The following is a 14,560-nucleotide window of genomic DNA, read 5'->3' on the forward strand; positions in this document are numbered from 1 at the left end:
GTACTTAGAACAAGATATTGTTTATCTTTATGAAAAGAAATGCACAAGTACGTATGTAGTTTTGGAACAAAATCACGTGTTCATGGGAATTAATCACTGCAGTACACCTCACCATATCAGCTTGAAACCAAAATTTTACATAGTTGGAACAAATAAAACTCTTAAAACGGTTGACACCATCAATATACAGTGGGTCTCAATAGCACGAACAGAACTTCTATACTAATCACAGTAACAATTTCCAATTAAAAAAAGAAATATTGATAAACTCTCGTGTGGTATATTTTGAAGAATTTATATTTGGATTATGAGACAATTTTATTAACGTTTACACCCTGACACATTCGAATAATGTAAAAAAAAAACCAACACAGAATAGAAATATAACATAACGTAACATAATCCCGGTCAAAGTTCTTATAACATATATTCAATCCTTATGTATTGCTGATGTTGCCAACTGGATAAACTTGATTAAAAAGATAAAGGCAACAGTAGTATACAGTTGTTCGAAAAGTCATACCTCGATTGAGAGAAAACAAATCCGGGTAGCAAACTAAAATTGGGGGTAAACATACCAACTTGTAGAGGAAGACAACGAAACAACAACAACACTGAAGTTCAACAAAAAACCGAAACGACAATGCAACACACACAGAAACGAACTATAAGATAACAACTGACATTTTCATTACTTATGACAGAACAGTTTAAGAAACTAGAGGTTCTTAAGAGCCTGTGTCGCTCACCTTGGTTAAATGCATATCAAACAAAGAAAACAGATCGTCAGATGGATTCATGACAAAATTGTGTTTTAGTGATGGTGATGTGTTTCGAGATCTTGCTTTACTGAAATTCTTGCTATTTAAAATTTTGTTTATCTATAATGAACTTGGCCCCTTAGTTCCAGAGGAAAATATTTTGTAAAAACTAATGTAAATTGTTAAAAATTGATTTTTGTAGATCGTACTTTGCGGAACATTATTGCAGTTTACAGTTTATCTCTATCTATAATAGTATTCAAGATAATAACCAAAAAACGGCAAAGTTTCCTTTAAAATTACAAATTGGGGGGCAGCAACACAACAACCAGTTGTCAAATTCATCTGAAAATTTCAGGGCAGATAGATATTGACTTGATAAACAATTATACACCATATCAGATTTGCTCTTAATGCTTTGGTTTCATAGTTATAAGCCAAAATCTACATTTTACCCGATGTTCTATCTAAAGCCATGGTGGCCATCTTGGTTGGTTGGCCGGGTCACCGGACACATTTTTTAAAACTAGATACCCTAATAGTTTGTTTGCTTCTATATCATTTGTTCTCTGATGGAGAGTTGTCTCATTTGCAATCATACCACATCTTCTTATTTTTACATAGCTGTCAATCTGGAATAAAATGTTATACTTTTACATTATGTCAAATGTGAGGAAATCTATGAAAATAACCTTTTCTATATATTTGGTGTTTTTCTTATTTTCCGTCACCAACCCGCTCAAACCAAAACATTTGAGACCAAGGACTTAGAAACGTTAGGATCTTTATGAAAAAAAACCCCAAAAAACCTTAAAGAATATCGTCAACTTTGCCCGGAGGACCCCGAACCGGGGTTTCTAAGTAATTTTTAAATTTATGAAATTTTAAAAGAAAAAAATAAGATACACATCGTGTCAATATCAAAGCACTCCGGGTTTAACAGTCATCAAGCAGTTGTAATTTTACACCGCTATAAGAATGATACATAAATAAAAAGCAGACGAAAGGCGGCAGTATATCTGTTAACAGTACAAGCTTTGTTAGAAGGTTAGCATCTTTTATCAACACATTCTAGCATAAATTAGTCACCTTACAAAATTAAAGGTGTATCAATACAATCAACTTACCATCACACTTTACTTTATCGAATGCTGTGTTGATTTTTTCAACAAAAGCGTGCTGTAATAATAAACAATATTATATACTAATAAATGGTCGTTTTCCTGCATGACAACATGTTTTAGATAAGTATTTCATGAGCAGTGAAAGGTAAATGTAGGTTGATGACGAAACCAAATGTCCTGGAAACAAGTGCATTTAAGTAGAATATGTATATATGTATAGTTTGTGGCCATTTATAGATTACTGTTCGGTGTGAGCCAAGGCTCCGTGTTGAAGACCGTTTTTTGACCTATAATGATTACAATTTGTGACTTGGATGGAGAGTTGTCTCATTGGCACTCATACCACATCTTCTTATATCTATATAGAATGGAACTGTCCTTTGAAATTGAAGTAACTTTTTTTCTTTTAAATAAGATTTATCTACTATGATTAAAACGTTTCATACCAATCACTTACATGACCTTGATACATTATATGTGTCCAGTTTGCATTCTTGAAATGGACATGTTCCTTCAAGATTTCTACACATGTTCCGCCAGGGAGTTCCGTCACAGTAATATGTTGGTCTACAGGGAGGACTGTTCCCTTATGTACACACAGACAATCACGAGCAAAGGAATAGTTAGCTTCCAGTACGAAACAAACAGCTAAAACCTACAATTTCAATATAAAACATCAATTCGGATTGTTCAGTATTGATATAAAAAAAAAGAAGATGTGGTATAATTGGATTACTGACACAAAAATATATAGGTTATCGTACGGCCAACAATCAGCAAATTCGAAACCCCATAGTCAGCTATAAAAGGCCCCGAAATGACCAATGTAGAACAAATCACAAGAAAAAAGAAGCAGATACAAATTATTGACATAATAATAAAAATAAAATGTTACACAGCAACAAACAGCAACCGCTACACATTACTGACTCCTGACTTGAGAAAGACAATACACAAAATGTAGCGGGCTTAATTTGTTAGATCGCTAAACCTTCCCCTAACATGGGACTGATGCAGGAGCACAAAACAAGAACACATTATACAATTAAAAACCAATTGTTCAGAGAACAATTGAAGGTCTTTCCACTAGTAAAGATGTAATTTGATATTAAAATATAAAAAATCAGTTTAAAATGTTAGTTCCTAGGCTTTATGATGTATTAATATGAATTTAAAGCAAAGGTCAAAATTTAGAACGTTCTATTAACCTATGACCTTGGCTTCAATTTCAAGGTCACAAACCAAGGACCTTAAATCAAAAGACCCTATGTCTTTAATATGTTTGGTTAAAGAGTAATATCACTTTACGCGTAATTCTAAATGTAAGATGGGCAAAAACTCTCATTTATTGTGTGCGCACCCTTTCAACCAAAAAATACAAGTAAGGACATCTTGCAACTAACAATTTATGAAAAATTATATGTCATATGGTATTTGAAAATCAGTGAAAATAAGCAAAAAATCAAAATTTAGAACATGACCTTGACCTTTGACCTTGACCTCATTTTCATTTTTTTGAACCAATGACTTCAAATCTGAAGACCCTAGGTCTCTATCACTTATGGTTTACCAGTTAGAAATGCATATCACTTGAATCAAATGAAAAAGGGGAAATAACTCTGATATGGAGTCTTTTAATAGCTTCGATCCAAATGAAGTCTTATCCTGAAGATGTAACGAGCCATTTGGTAAAATAAATTTGTCGTAATCTTTTACGGTTGTGAAGGAGTAGTGGCTACAAGGAAAACAGTGTTTGGGGAGATAACTCTTTCAACGTAAAGTATTTTGTTACGCGGTTGTAAATTCTTAAAGCGAATGAACTATGTGATATCATATTCCAAATATCTAAGCGACATCTTATGAAACAACAATACTACGGAAGAAAAAAAATAAGGCGGAAGAAAAAAATAAAATAATAATCAGAACAAAATCAATAGGTCTTTCCACGGAAAGGTGGAAAGACCTAATAACAATAAACGAAGAACAAATGTTTAATTTTTGGAAAGTGGTTTTTAAACTGTAGTTTGTCTTTTTGTTATTTTTTGATACAATTTTGCCGGTCTCTCTTCTATTTGTGTATTTTGATTCTCCAAGATTCTAACCAAAACTATTTTACTCTGATCAGTTTCAAGTGATCAGTTTGCTCCGTTTACATTAAAACTTATATTCACTTACACATATGCTTCAAAATCTTCGTTCAAGTGTATATTGTAGTTATTTGTATGCCTAAATTTATTTCCGTTGACGTGTTTAGTTATGACTTCTCTAGACTAGTTATGCATCAAATGTCAACAGCGGAGAATTATCATACAATTGAACAAGTGTTTTTGTTTATCGTTTGAAAGGCTTTTATCGATCTTTTTATGATTTCATTATTGAACTTTTTTTTGTAATTTATTTTTATTTCATCTGAAAATACCCCAAGTATATATTGTGATACATAATTATATGATTAATTCATAATACATATAATAATATTAAATTTTTCAATAACAGTCTAAAATTAAAAAGTTATTTATGCTAATTGTTCTAAATTTTCTACTGGATCATACACATCCTTTATCACTCTGGATTAGAATACCTGAATATGCTGATAAGGTTAAAGTCATAAGAAACCTCAAATTAAAAAAAATATATGCATATGTTTTTTATAACTAAATGGATAGTTTTCATTATACAACTTATGTACATACACTTTTTTCTGAGGAAAATTCTTTAATTTGTCCACATTTAAAAGAAGTTTACTTATTTTTAATTGCTTCCTTCCAGGAAACAATTCGCCGACATATTTTCCGTATGCATAGTGACCTGAGCGTAACCCTCCTCGTAAAAATCCGGTGATCGCAATACGCATGGATCTGTCATTAAAATAAACAATTATCTGATTGTACATGTTAAACACGTGCTCAAAACCCATGCTTTTTGTTATTTGTTTACTAGAAGGTGACAATCGGTAAACTTCGGCTTCAAAACACGGCATTTAATGAGCAGCCATATTTGTTAAATCCTAACAGACAGAGAGAAAAAAAAATGACGATTATATGATATATTTGCGTAAAAAATGAGAAAATTGTGCACAGAGGACTAAGTTTATGATATATACATGCATTGGTTCAAGAATTGGATAAACATTATTTTTCACCACTCACTCGTTTCATATGACTTTAATGATTGCATCAGCCCTCTCCTATAGCCACATGCATCACTGCCTATACAGTGATGTAAAACATGAGAGGTACCAGGAGAGGCCACCAGAGATCATTAACAGATAACATATTGGACAACATGTTGGACAGAGTCACATAATAAATGTCAACCTAAGTCAAGGGGAGATAATTCAGATACAATCAAACAAAAACTAGTATATCAATATATATATATAACAATAGCAATAAACATAGATAGTACTTTTAAGATGCACACAAATCACTGTCCAGTTGTGATGTGCATCAACATATTATTAATTCTACATGAACTATTATAAAGCCTTAAGTAAGTACATAAATAGAAAGATCTCTCCTCACATGTGAACTAAGTTTTTAATTAATTCCCATTTACTATCAAATTTCTCTCTTGCTCTAGGGGATCTGTAAAAGGAGGTAGATATTTTTTTCTATTTGGTAGGAATTTTTAATCATAGCTATGACACCTTTAAGAGTCGGTAATGAAGTATTAAAGCGACATGTATAAATATAATATTTAACCAGAATAGTGAATAAGTTTAGGGAAATATCCCAAGACTCTGACCCAAGAACAATATTTTCCACATTAAGAATTAAAGTTAAATTATTTTCAACTAGAAAAAGTGCTGCAATTTCTAACCACAAATTTCTAACTAGCATACATTCCCAGAAAAGGTGACTTATAGTTTCTTTAGTTTCATTACAGAAACTACATAAGTTAGTTTCTTTTAACCCGTATTTCTGCAATAATGCATTTGTAGCGAGAGTTCTATGTAAAATCTTAAACTGGAACATACTAAATTTGTTGTTTTTAGTGCAACAAAAAGGTAAACTATAAAAGAAATCCCAATTTTCTATATGAGTGCCTAGTTCCTGACACATTTTGTCTTCTTGTTTTGTAGGACGTTCTGTATACATTGACAAGATTTTTTTATAAAAGAACTGACATGACTTTTTATTGTTTTTTATAAATTCAAATTTATCGTTAGATATGTGAGTAATTTTCTCTGAAGTAGTGATTAAATTTTTCCAGTCTTTTGGTATCATATGCAGCAAAGAATGGTATTCCAAGAAATTAATATTAAGATTATATTTTTCGCAGAATTCTTTTAAAGTAAAAAAATTACTGTTTTCATCAAGTAAATCACCTATAAAGAAAACTCCTGATTCAACCCACCTCTGGTAAAAGACAGTTTTATTATTAATTTTCAAACTCTTGTTTAGCCATATGGATTGTTTCATGATCCCTTCAGCAGTGCCATTAGTGACAGTGTTTAGGATATTCCAGTTTAGTAAAATATCTTTCCAGAAATTATTAAAATTTGAAGAAATCTTTTGGATAACATCAGGGGTCATCAACCATATTTTGTCTGCTCCTAATCTGTTGTATTGATCTATTCAGTGGCGGATCCAGAGGGGGGGTTCCGGGGGTCCGCACCCCCCTTTATTTTGGCCGATCAATGCATTTGAATCGGGACATATGTTTGCACCCCCCCTGCACCCCCCCTTTGCCCTGGGCTAGCACCCCCCCTTTCGAAAATTCCTGCATCCGCCACTGCTATTAACAATGTTTTCCATGGGGATATATTCAAGGGGTCTAAAAGTTTATTTATCCATGTCATCTTTAATGAATAACAAAAGGATCTTATATCTGGCATTTTCAACCCCCCATTTTCAAATAACCCTATCATAACTTTTCTTTTAATCTTGTCTGGTTTTCCTGACCACAAGAAACTAAAAAAAATATTTTGAATTTCTTTTATTTTATCATCCGGAGGATTTGGCAAAACTGTCAATGATTGAATTAGAATAGGAAGAGCTAGTGATTTAATGACAGTGATCTTTCCCATATATGTTAAATCTCTATAAACCCAGGAATTTAGCAGGCTCTGTATTTTTTTTATTTTTTCTTCAAAATTTACAAGCGTTTTATTTTCACTGAACAGATCAAATTTTATTCCTAAAAGTTTAAATTTTCCTGAATGATTCCAGTTCAAATTTCTTGTAGTTGTTAGTTTATCCCTTGAGTGAATCTTTGACCCAATCCATATGGCTTCTGTTTTATCAAAATTAGCCCTAAGTCCCGCACACTCAGAAAATTTTTCTAAAGTATATAAACATTTATCTAAAGATTTCTCATCCTCGTCTAATAAGAGACATGAGTCATCTGCATACTGGCTTAGTAGATACTCAGAATCATTTATTTTCATACCATTTATATCTGGGTTATTTTTAAGTGCAGCACTCATAAGCTCTAAAGATAATATAAAGAGATATGGAGATAGAGGATCACCTTGTCTAACACCCCGACCAATATTAAAAAATTGAGAGCAATGTCCGTTATTTATAATACAGCTCTGAGATTCTGAATATAAGGTCTTGACCCATCTACAAAAAATAGGACCGAATCCTAGAAAAGACAAAGCCAAGTCTATAAATGACCACTCAAGAGTATCAAAAGCTTTCTCAAAGTCTAATAAAAGTAAAAGACCTGGTAGATTATCATCTTCTGCCTTTTCCATAATGTCAAAAATAAGCCTGGTACATTCTCCAATATACCTCCCCTTTATGAAACCTTGCTATTATTGAACTTAGTGATCTAGGAAATTATTGATATTCAAGAATATCAAAAGAGATGCGAGACAGACAGCATCTTAACAACAAACGTTAACCTAAATATACTTTACGTGACCTTCAACAATGAGAAAGGGTTCTCTCTGTATATCGAACATTAATCAGCTGAGAGATCAGACAAGTTATAAAAGTAACATAGGCAGAGACAACATAATTATCTGACAGGATTCACATATTTAATAAGATAAAACATGGTTTTAGAAAAGGTTAAAATTTAGGATATTTCTCATATCCTTTTCTATAATATTCACATAAAAAGGAAGGTTTTATTACTGACCTGGAGACAAAGTGAGAACTTCATGGTTTCTAGTAAGGTGCCATATCTTATCAGACACAGTGCGTATTACCTAGTAGTAACGTGTTCTAGTGTTAGTAAGTACTTATCGAACAACGTATTGTATATGTACATTTGAATTCAAACATTTCGCCCACTTTCACTTCTCTATACCATACTTGTTTTGATAATTGAAAAGATTCAAACTAAACATTTATAAATATATATATACAGCAATAAAAAAGGGGTATATACAAGTATGACGTAAGTTAGGAATGATGTTCCAAAGCTATGAATGAACAAGGTTATAGATCATTGAAAAGCTTAGTCAAGGGCACCTTATCTATCAGTCATCATAGTTAAACTATTGTGGTGACGTCAGCCTATTCATTTACCGTGGATTCTTTTTCTGGACTCACCAGAATATATTCTATTGTTTTATTTTGAGTGCCTAATTTCATTAAGTTTCAATTGACTACTTTACTGATTTATGTTAACTATTGGAATTATTTTTTTGTAATTTCTATATACCTTTCCTGGGAATCGAACCCGTCCATGAATTCTGTAACGTGTTTCTGACATCAACATATCGACGAAACATCTGGGATACCAATCGGTTACGACTTAAATGTCTATTTTATACTTATAAATGAATAAATGATATACATAGGCACAACGGAAACACTGGTATGTACCTTTATATATACATAATAGGCAAACGTATAGTATGAGTTGGTAGCCACGAGGTTTCATGGTTAAGATAAATAGTAGGGTGCCCAGTATCGACAAAGAAGTCTAGTTAGCGAGTTTAAGTTAACGGATAACACACGGCTATATTTATATGCAAACTATTGGAAAATCATTATATTTTCCAATCATGAATGTCGTCGTAAGCAACCGTGGTCAGGGTTTCAAAATTTTGTCCTTTCTTAGGGTACCCAAAAATACCTTCTCATATGATACAGGCCATCTTCAACACGAAAAATAAAATTATTGCTTTCTGTGTTATTTGTTCAAATGATACTGATTATTTAGCTTAAACAAATAAATTTATCATATAACAAAAGCTGAAAAGATTTATATAATTTAAGTATAAGTGTTTTATGGTTTTAGTAAGACTATTTTTTTAGCTGAAATTTGCCACATTTTGAACGAAAGAAAATTTATTGCGTGTAACTTTCACAAGATTTTTACTCTGGTTTCATCAATAAGACATGGTTCATATATGTGCCAAATATATTTCGTGTAATGTTAATTGGTGAGAAGAAAATAGCAATTTATAACACAAATTTAGTGATATATCTGCTTTGATTCAAACACGCCTTTTTCCGTGCCGTTAATCATTTTGTAGCTTATACTATCAGGTCATTAACTAGGACAATTATCACTTACTTCATTTCTCTTTTTACTTGTTGTATGGTCGATTTGTATGTTTTGAATAGTCGAGTTATTTTGAAGATCGTTGTTTTAATTTGTTTTAGGAAATATTTGTTTTGTTGGTTTTTATATTTTCAATTGTTTATTCTGCTCAGAAGGAGTATTCAGGTTTTAAGAATTATTTTGTACACCCGATAAAGTAGATACCCGCATGATTTTAAATGCTATTCATGTAGATAAAGAGTTCGGTGTGAAAGGCATATAGGGTAGGATAATAATAAAGTCACAAGCTTCAGATGTTCTGATCTTATGCGTTCATTACTTCCCCTTCATGCAGCATACGCATGAGCTATGTTTTCAATTAGGCACTATTACTTGCACACCAGATTTTCGCCGCTATATGCCTGTCCACGAAATGTGTAAAAGTATCGGGTTTGCCATCTGTAACATTCTACCAGGCGCACATGTTTTAACATGATACGATACATTTTGTCATCCCTGTTTAGGATCGGTAGGCGCGCTGTTTTTTAATCTTTTTTTTTTTTTTTTTTAAGACATACAAACGTTTTATTTCTAAATATTTCCTGTGTACAATTACCTTAGTCGTCCAGGATCAGGCTAAGGGTCCCTGTTTACAAAAAGAAACCATCTATCCAGGGGAAATAGAAGGCAATAAAAAAAGTTATCCACTTTTAACCTTGGAATACATTTAGTGTACAAAATATAATATCCATATAATGTACGAAGCATCTAACAGTTCTACACTTTAATTTCAAAATAGTAAGTAAATAATTATAAGATACCCACATAAAAGATGTGCATTTACTACAATAACCATGATAGGCTAATACTTTGTTTGATCATTTGTTTTTGATACAATCATTATTCTAATACTATAAACCGTAAAAAATGTACTTTGACTCAAGCTGTATTATACTATATAAAATGTCTAAATTTTCATTATTACAGACTCCAATTTTGTCTTATCAATGATATCAACGCCTTTCAAGAGAAGAACAAATTTTAGATTATATTTCAAGTTTTGTTTCCAGATTTTATAAATATCTTGTGGTGTTTTTTAATCTTAAAGGACAACCCAGATAATTTTTCCGATTTGTCAAACCTTTCTTTTTGACATCGATGGATCTATGGACGCAGATCTCGAGATCTTGTTGTTACGCTGAATGATCTCAAGTCAAAACTCAAAATAGATAATTGTTACCTAAACAAATTGAGCGTAAAATTGAATAAATTGTCTGTTCTATGGTCGGGTGGTGGTCTCTTTGGTACATTCCCCATTTCCATTCTCAAGTTTACAATTTATAATTTCTCCCTTGTCAAACTTCATTCTTGTAAATTTACTTTTAAACAATATGTAATAAGAGCTTCACTCCAGACATAAATTTGATGTCTTCCCATATAGCAAAACTATAATATAAAAAAGAAGATGTGGTATGATTGCCAATGAGACAACTAACCACAAAAGACCAAAATGACACAGACATTAACAACTATAGGTCACCGTAAGTACATTCTCCTCTTCAGTTTGGATAAGAAAAGAAGAATGACTTGTTCCTTTCTATCTCGAAGGTCAGATGTCATATGAATTTCTGCAAGATTAAGTTTGCATTTGCTTCGAACAAAATTTATCATGTACAGATTTATGCCCATGTCAGACAAATGACATTTGTCAAAATGCAAATACTCGTCTGGTTGCAGTTAGAAACATTGATGACGACGAAGATGTAGATGTATAAGATTTCATTTTTCTGTTTGTACCTTATGAATCATTGCTAGCTATCGAATGAAAATTAAGCAGTCCATAATATTTTCTAAACAATAAATATAACATCTACTCAATTTTGAAATCGTTGGAAATATAGTAATAATCTATCTATCGGGGAAAGAAATGTTAAAAAAAACAAAACAACCTGCCGTATGGTCTCTGACCTTGCCGTGGTTGGTGGGCTTAAACTACAGGAGACCATTCAACGTAGTAGGTAATACCAGCTTCATTCATAATTTTCTATTTGCATTAATTTTGTTCTTTTTTTTTCGTGTTTTTGTAATGGTGTTGTCAGCTTGTCTTTATTTTATAATGTCCCTTTGATTTCTCACGCCTTTTTTGTTTTCAATTGTTTGTAAAATACATCTGTGCTGTACATAACCCTCGCCCTTATTTTATTTTTGGAATACTTGTAAACAGTATAGCCAATTGTTGCTCATTTAGTCATCTGTATATGTAGGATGGGGTGTTTTACCTATTTCTAATAGACGTTTTGTTTTTATAACTTTAACCCCCCCTTTCTCCGTTTGCGTTAGTTTTTACTTTTGTAAAGCAAAGCTATACACAGAGCTTTATATTCAACCAAGTTTGACGTTAATGTTACACAAATTTCAAAACAAATCAGAAGTTTGATATTTACCTAGAAATTGACGAACACCTTACTATCAAAAGACGTGAAAAACACATTTTGTTTTCGACAAATTATTATGTTAAAATCTAAAAAACATCTTTAGATGTTACTTGTAATGAATTGAATACAAAAATGTCAAATTTAGAAATTGAAATAAGTCAAGGTCACTGTTATTTAACAGCTGTTTGAAAATTTCAAATTTTCACCCTATATGCAAAGAAGTCAATCTAAAGTCATTTTTGGGGATAAAAATATAACATAAGTTCTAAATGTAGATACAAAAGATATTTTTCTATAAAATAGTTGTTTTTATTTTGCTCCAAACGCATATATGTAGGAGAAACCAGCTATCTAAAAGCGACTGTGCATTTTTCTTAAATTCTTGCTTTCACCTTTGACCCTGATTTAAAAAAAAACAAAACGTGACCACGGCAAACAACGACGACAACGATATTTCGAAGAGGTTTGTTCTCCTCTTTCCCGTGGTATAAAATATAGCCATGTGTAATTTCGTTAAGGCAAATCGATAAAATTTGTTGATTGGGCACCCTACTAAAATGAGTTAAAGGTAAGAACTTGTCTGTTTAGGTTCGAATCCCTAAATTCTCATTGTTGTCTCTATTCTATAGTTTTCCAGTTGTGTTCTTGTTTTGTATATTATCGTGGATATTTTGTGTAATAAAAGCGTGATTGGTCGTTTATTATCGGATTATTGTTGGCTATTCCACATATTTGTCCATTTTTGTTTGATAAAATAAAATTAATATAATATGATTTCATTTGTTTTTGTACATAATTTTACAAATATTTATTCTCAAATTCCTATGCCAGAAAATCATGATGTGCATATAATTAGGATTCTTGTTAGAAATTTCGGAAACATACTTAGTATATGCACTATATATATGTTCTGTGTTGGGTTGTTGTCCCTTTGACACATTCTTCATTTTCATTTTCAATTTTAATAGAAATAAGTTCGATTATATCTTATTTTGTAAAAACAGATAATATCCAGATGCATGATAAAATGGGGTCTTAAAGGGCAGACGTGTTGTGTTATAATGTATTTTTATTTTTTTAACCATTAATTGTGATATTTAATTTATTGTAATGGATCGTTTGACACGATAAGATAGTTATTTAAACTCACTTACAATACCTTCTAATTAAGAATAAGCGTTAATTTTGAAAAGAAATTAACACAATAGTTTAAGTTATAGATACAATGGATAAGCGTGAATCAACGCTTATCCATTGTATCTATATCACATAATCTCAACATGGACTCGAAGGAAATCTAAAATCACAGTCCTTCGTATTGTTTTGTTAAATAGTAGCCCCTCTTTTAGCCAATATTTGAAATAAATAAACGATCATAAAAAACACCGGGATACAAAAAGAAGTTTAGATCAGTAAACTATACTTATTTGAAATTCCGTATTCATAAATTAAAAAAAAACATAACATAAAAAAAAAAAAAACAACAAAAAAACAGATAAGGTTCTAACAAAGATGAATTTTGCTATTCTGTGTAGATTTTTTTGTCATTTAGCGCCTAATGCTGGAGTGTTTACCGTAAATATGGCTTTCAAATGTTTCGATTTAAGCGCCCTGATGAAATAATTTTCACAAAAGCACTTCGGACGAACACAATTTATGAAATTTTTATTACATTTATTAGCACTGGGTAGATACTTTGTTGTCAACTGTTAGTCCCCGACAACATCATTAGCTCAGAAGTCTGTGCTTCGACATCGTTCATATTCAAAATTTCCTGTTTATTTATTAAAAAATTATAAATAAATCAGGTTCAAACTACCTATGGCGACCGTTAGTGAAATAGCTTTTCTGGTAAGGACCTGCTCCTAATAATGTAGCGTATTTATACATCACTGGATTTACAATGTTTAGGTTTAAGCGTTCCAGATGAAGATAAATCCAGTAAAGAATTTTTAATGTAGAAAAAACCCTTTAACATACACACTTTTAAATTAAGCATTTTAATTAGATGTGTTTATCGTTGTTACATCTTCATATATATTTGGAAATAAATATCCATTGATTAAGTAGAGTTATCTTCCATTGTTCTTTCTTCAAATTGAAAAAAAAAGAATAATGTTACAACATTAAATAATCATGAATATTATGCAACAAATGTGTTGCGTAATGGGTAAGCTGTATGTTTCCGATTTGTGAAGTATATGACAACATATCACATGATAATACTCTAAACAATAACGACAAATACACGAACAAAAACCGAAAGTTTAGCAAAACATTTAGATAAGTATTATCATGTTTGAAAGTGCACATATGTTAAAATTGAGAATGGAAATGGGGAATGTGCCAAAGAGACAACAACCCGACCATAGAAAAAAACAACAGCAGAAGGTCACCAACAGGTCTTCAATGTAGCGAGAAATTCCCGCACCCGGAGGCGTCCTTCAACTGGCCCCTAAACAAATATATAAAAAGTAATCTACATTTGATACTGAATACTTTCACATTCATCAACGAGAAATGAACATGGCATTTCAATAAGTTTGAAACATAATTTCAGCTTTGAAGAAAAATGAACGTATGTAAAGGGGATATACCAATAGCATAAACAAGTAAAGCTATCACCGGTTACGATTTGGGACAAAAAAACCTGATTGGTCACAAATTGTAAAACAAAATGCCTACCTTTGCCGAGGTTGATTTGCCCTTGGTTTTTGGTGGGGTTCGTTTTTCTCAATAATATATTTAGTTTTTTTGACATAGTGGTATTTACTTTTGAATAATGACTTTT

General features: G+C 31.7%; 1 protein-coding gene across 1 annotated transcript in view; it reads right to left on the minus strand.

Annotated features, from left to right (window-relative positions):
- The window catches only part of LOC139511321 (uncharacterized), a 30,231-nt gene extending 22,156 nt beyond the window's left edge, over positions 1-8,075 (minus strand). Inside the window, exons 1-3 of the mRNA XM_071297963.1 lie at positions 7,979-8,075; positions 2,343-2,540; positions 1,889-1,940 (exon numbers count right to left, since the gene is read on the minus strand). Coding sequence (XP_071154064.1) covers positions 1,889-1,940; positions 2,343-2,540; positions 7,979-8,002 — 274 coding nt within the window. The 5' untranslated portion in view covers positions 8,003-8,075. The remainder of the gene's footprint in view (positions 1-1,888; positions 1,941-2,342; positions 2,541-7,978) is intronic.
- Between the last annotated feature and the right edge of the window lie 6,485 nt (positions 8,076-14,560).

Source organism: Mytilus edulis, chromosome 2 (genome assembly GCF_963676685.1).
Source record: "Mytilus edulis chromosome 2, xbMytEdul2.2, whole genome shotgun sequence".
Classification (NCBI taxonomy): Eukaryota; Metazoa; Mollusca; class Bivalvia; order Mytilida; family Mytilidae; genus Mytilus; species Mytilus edulis.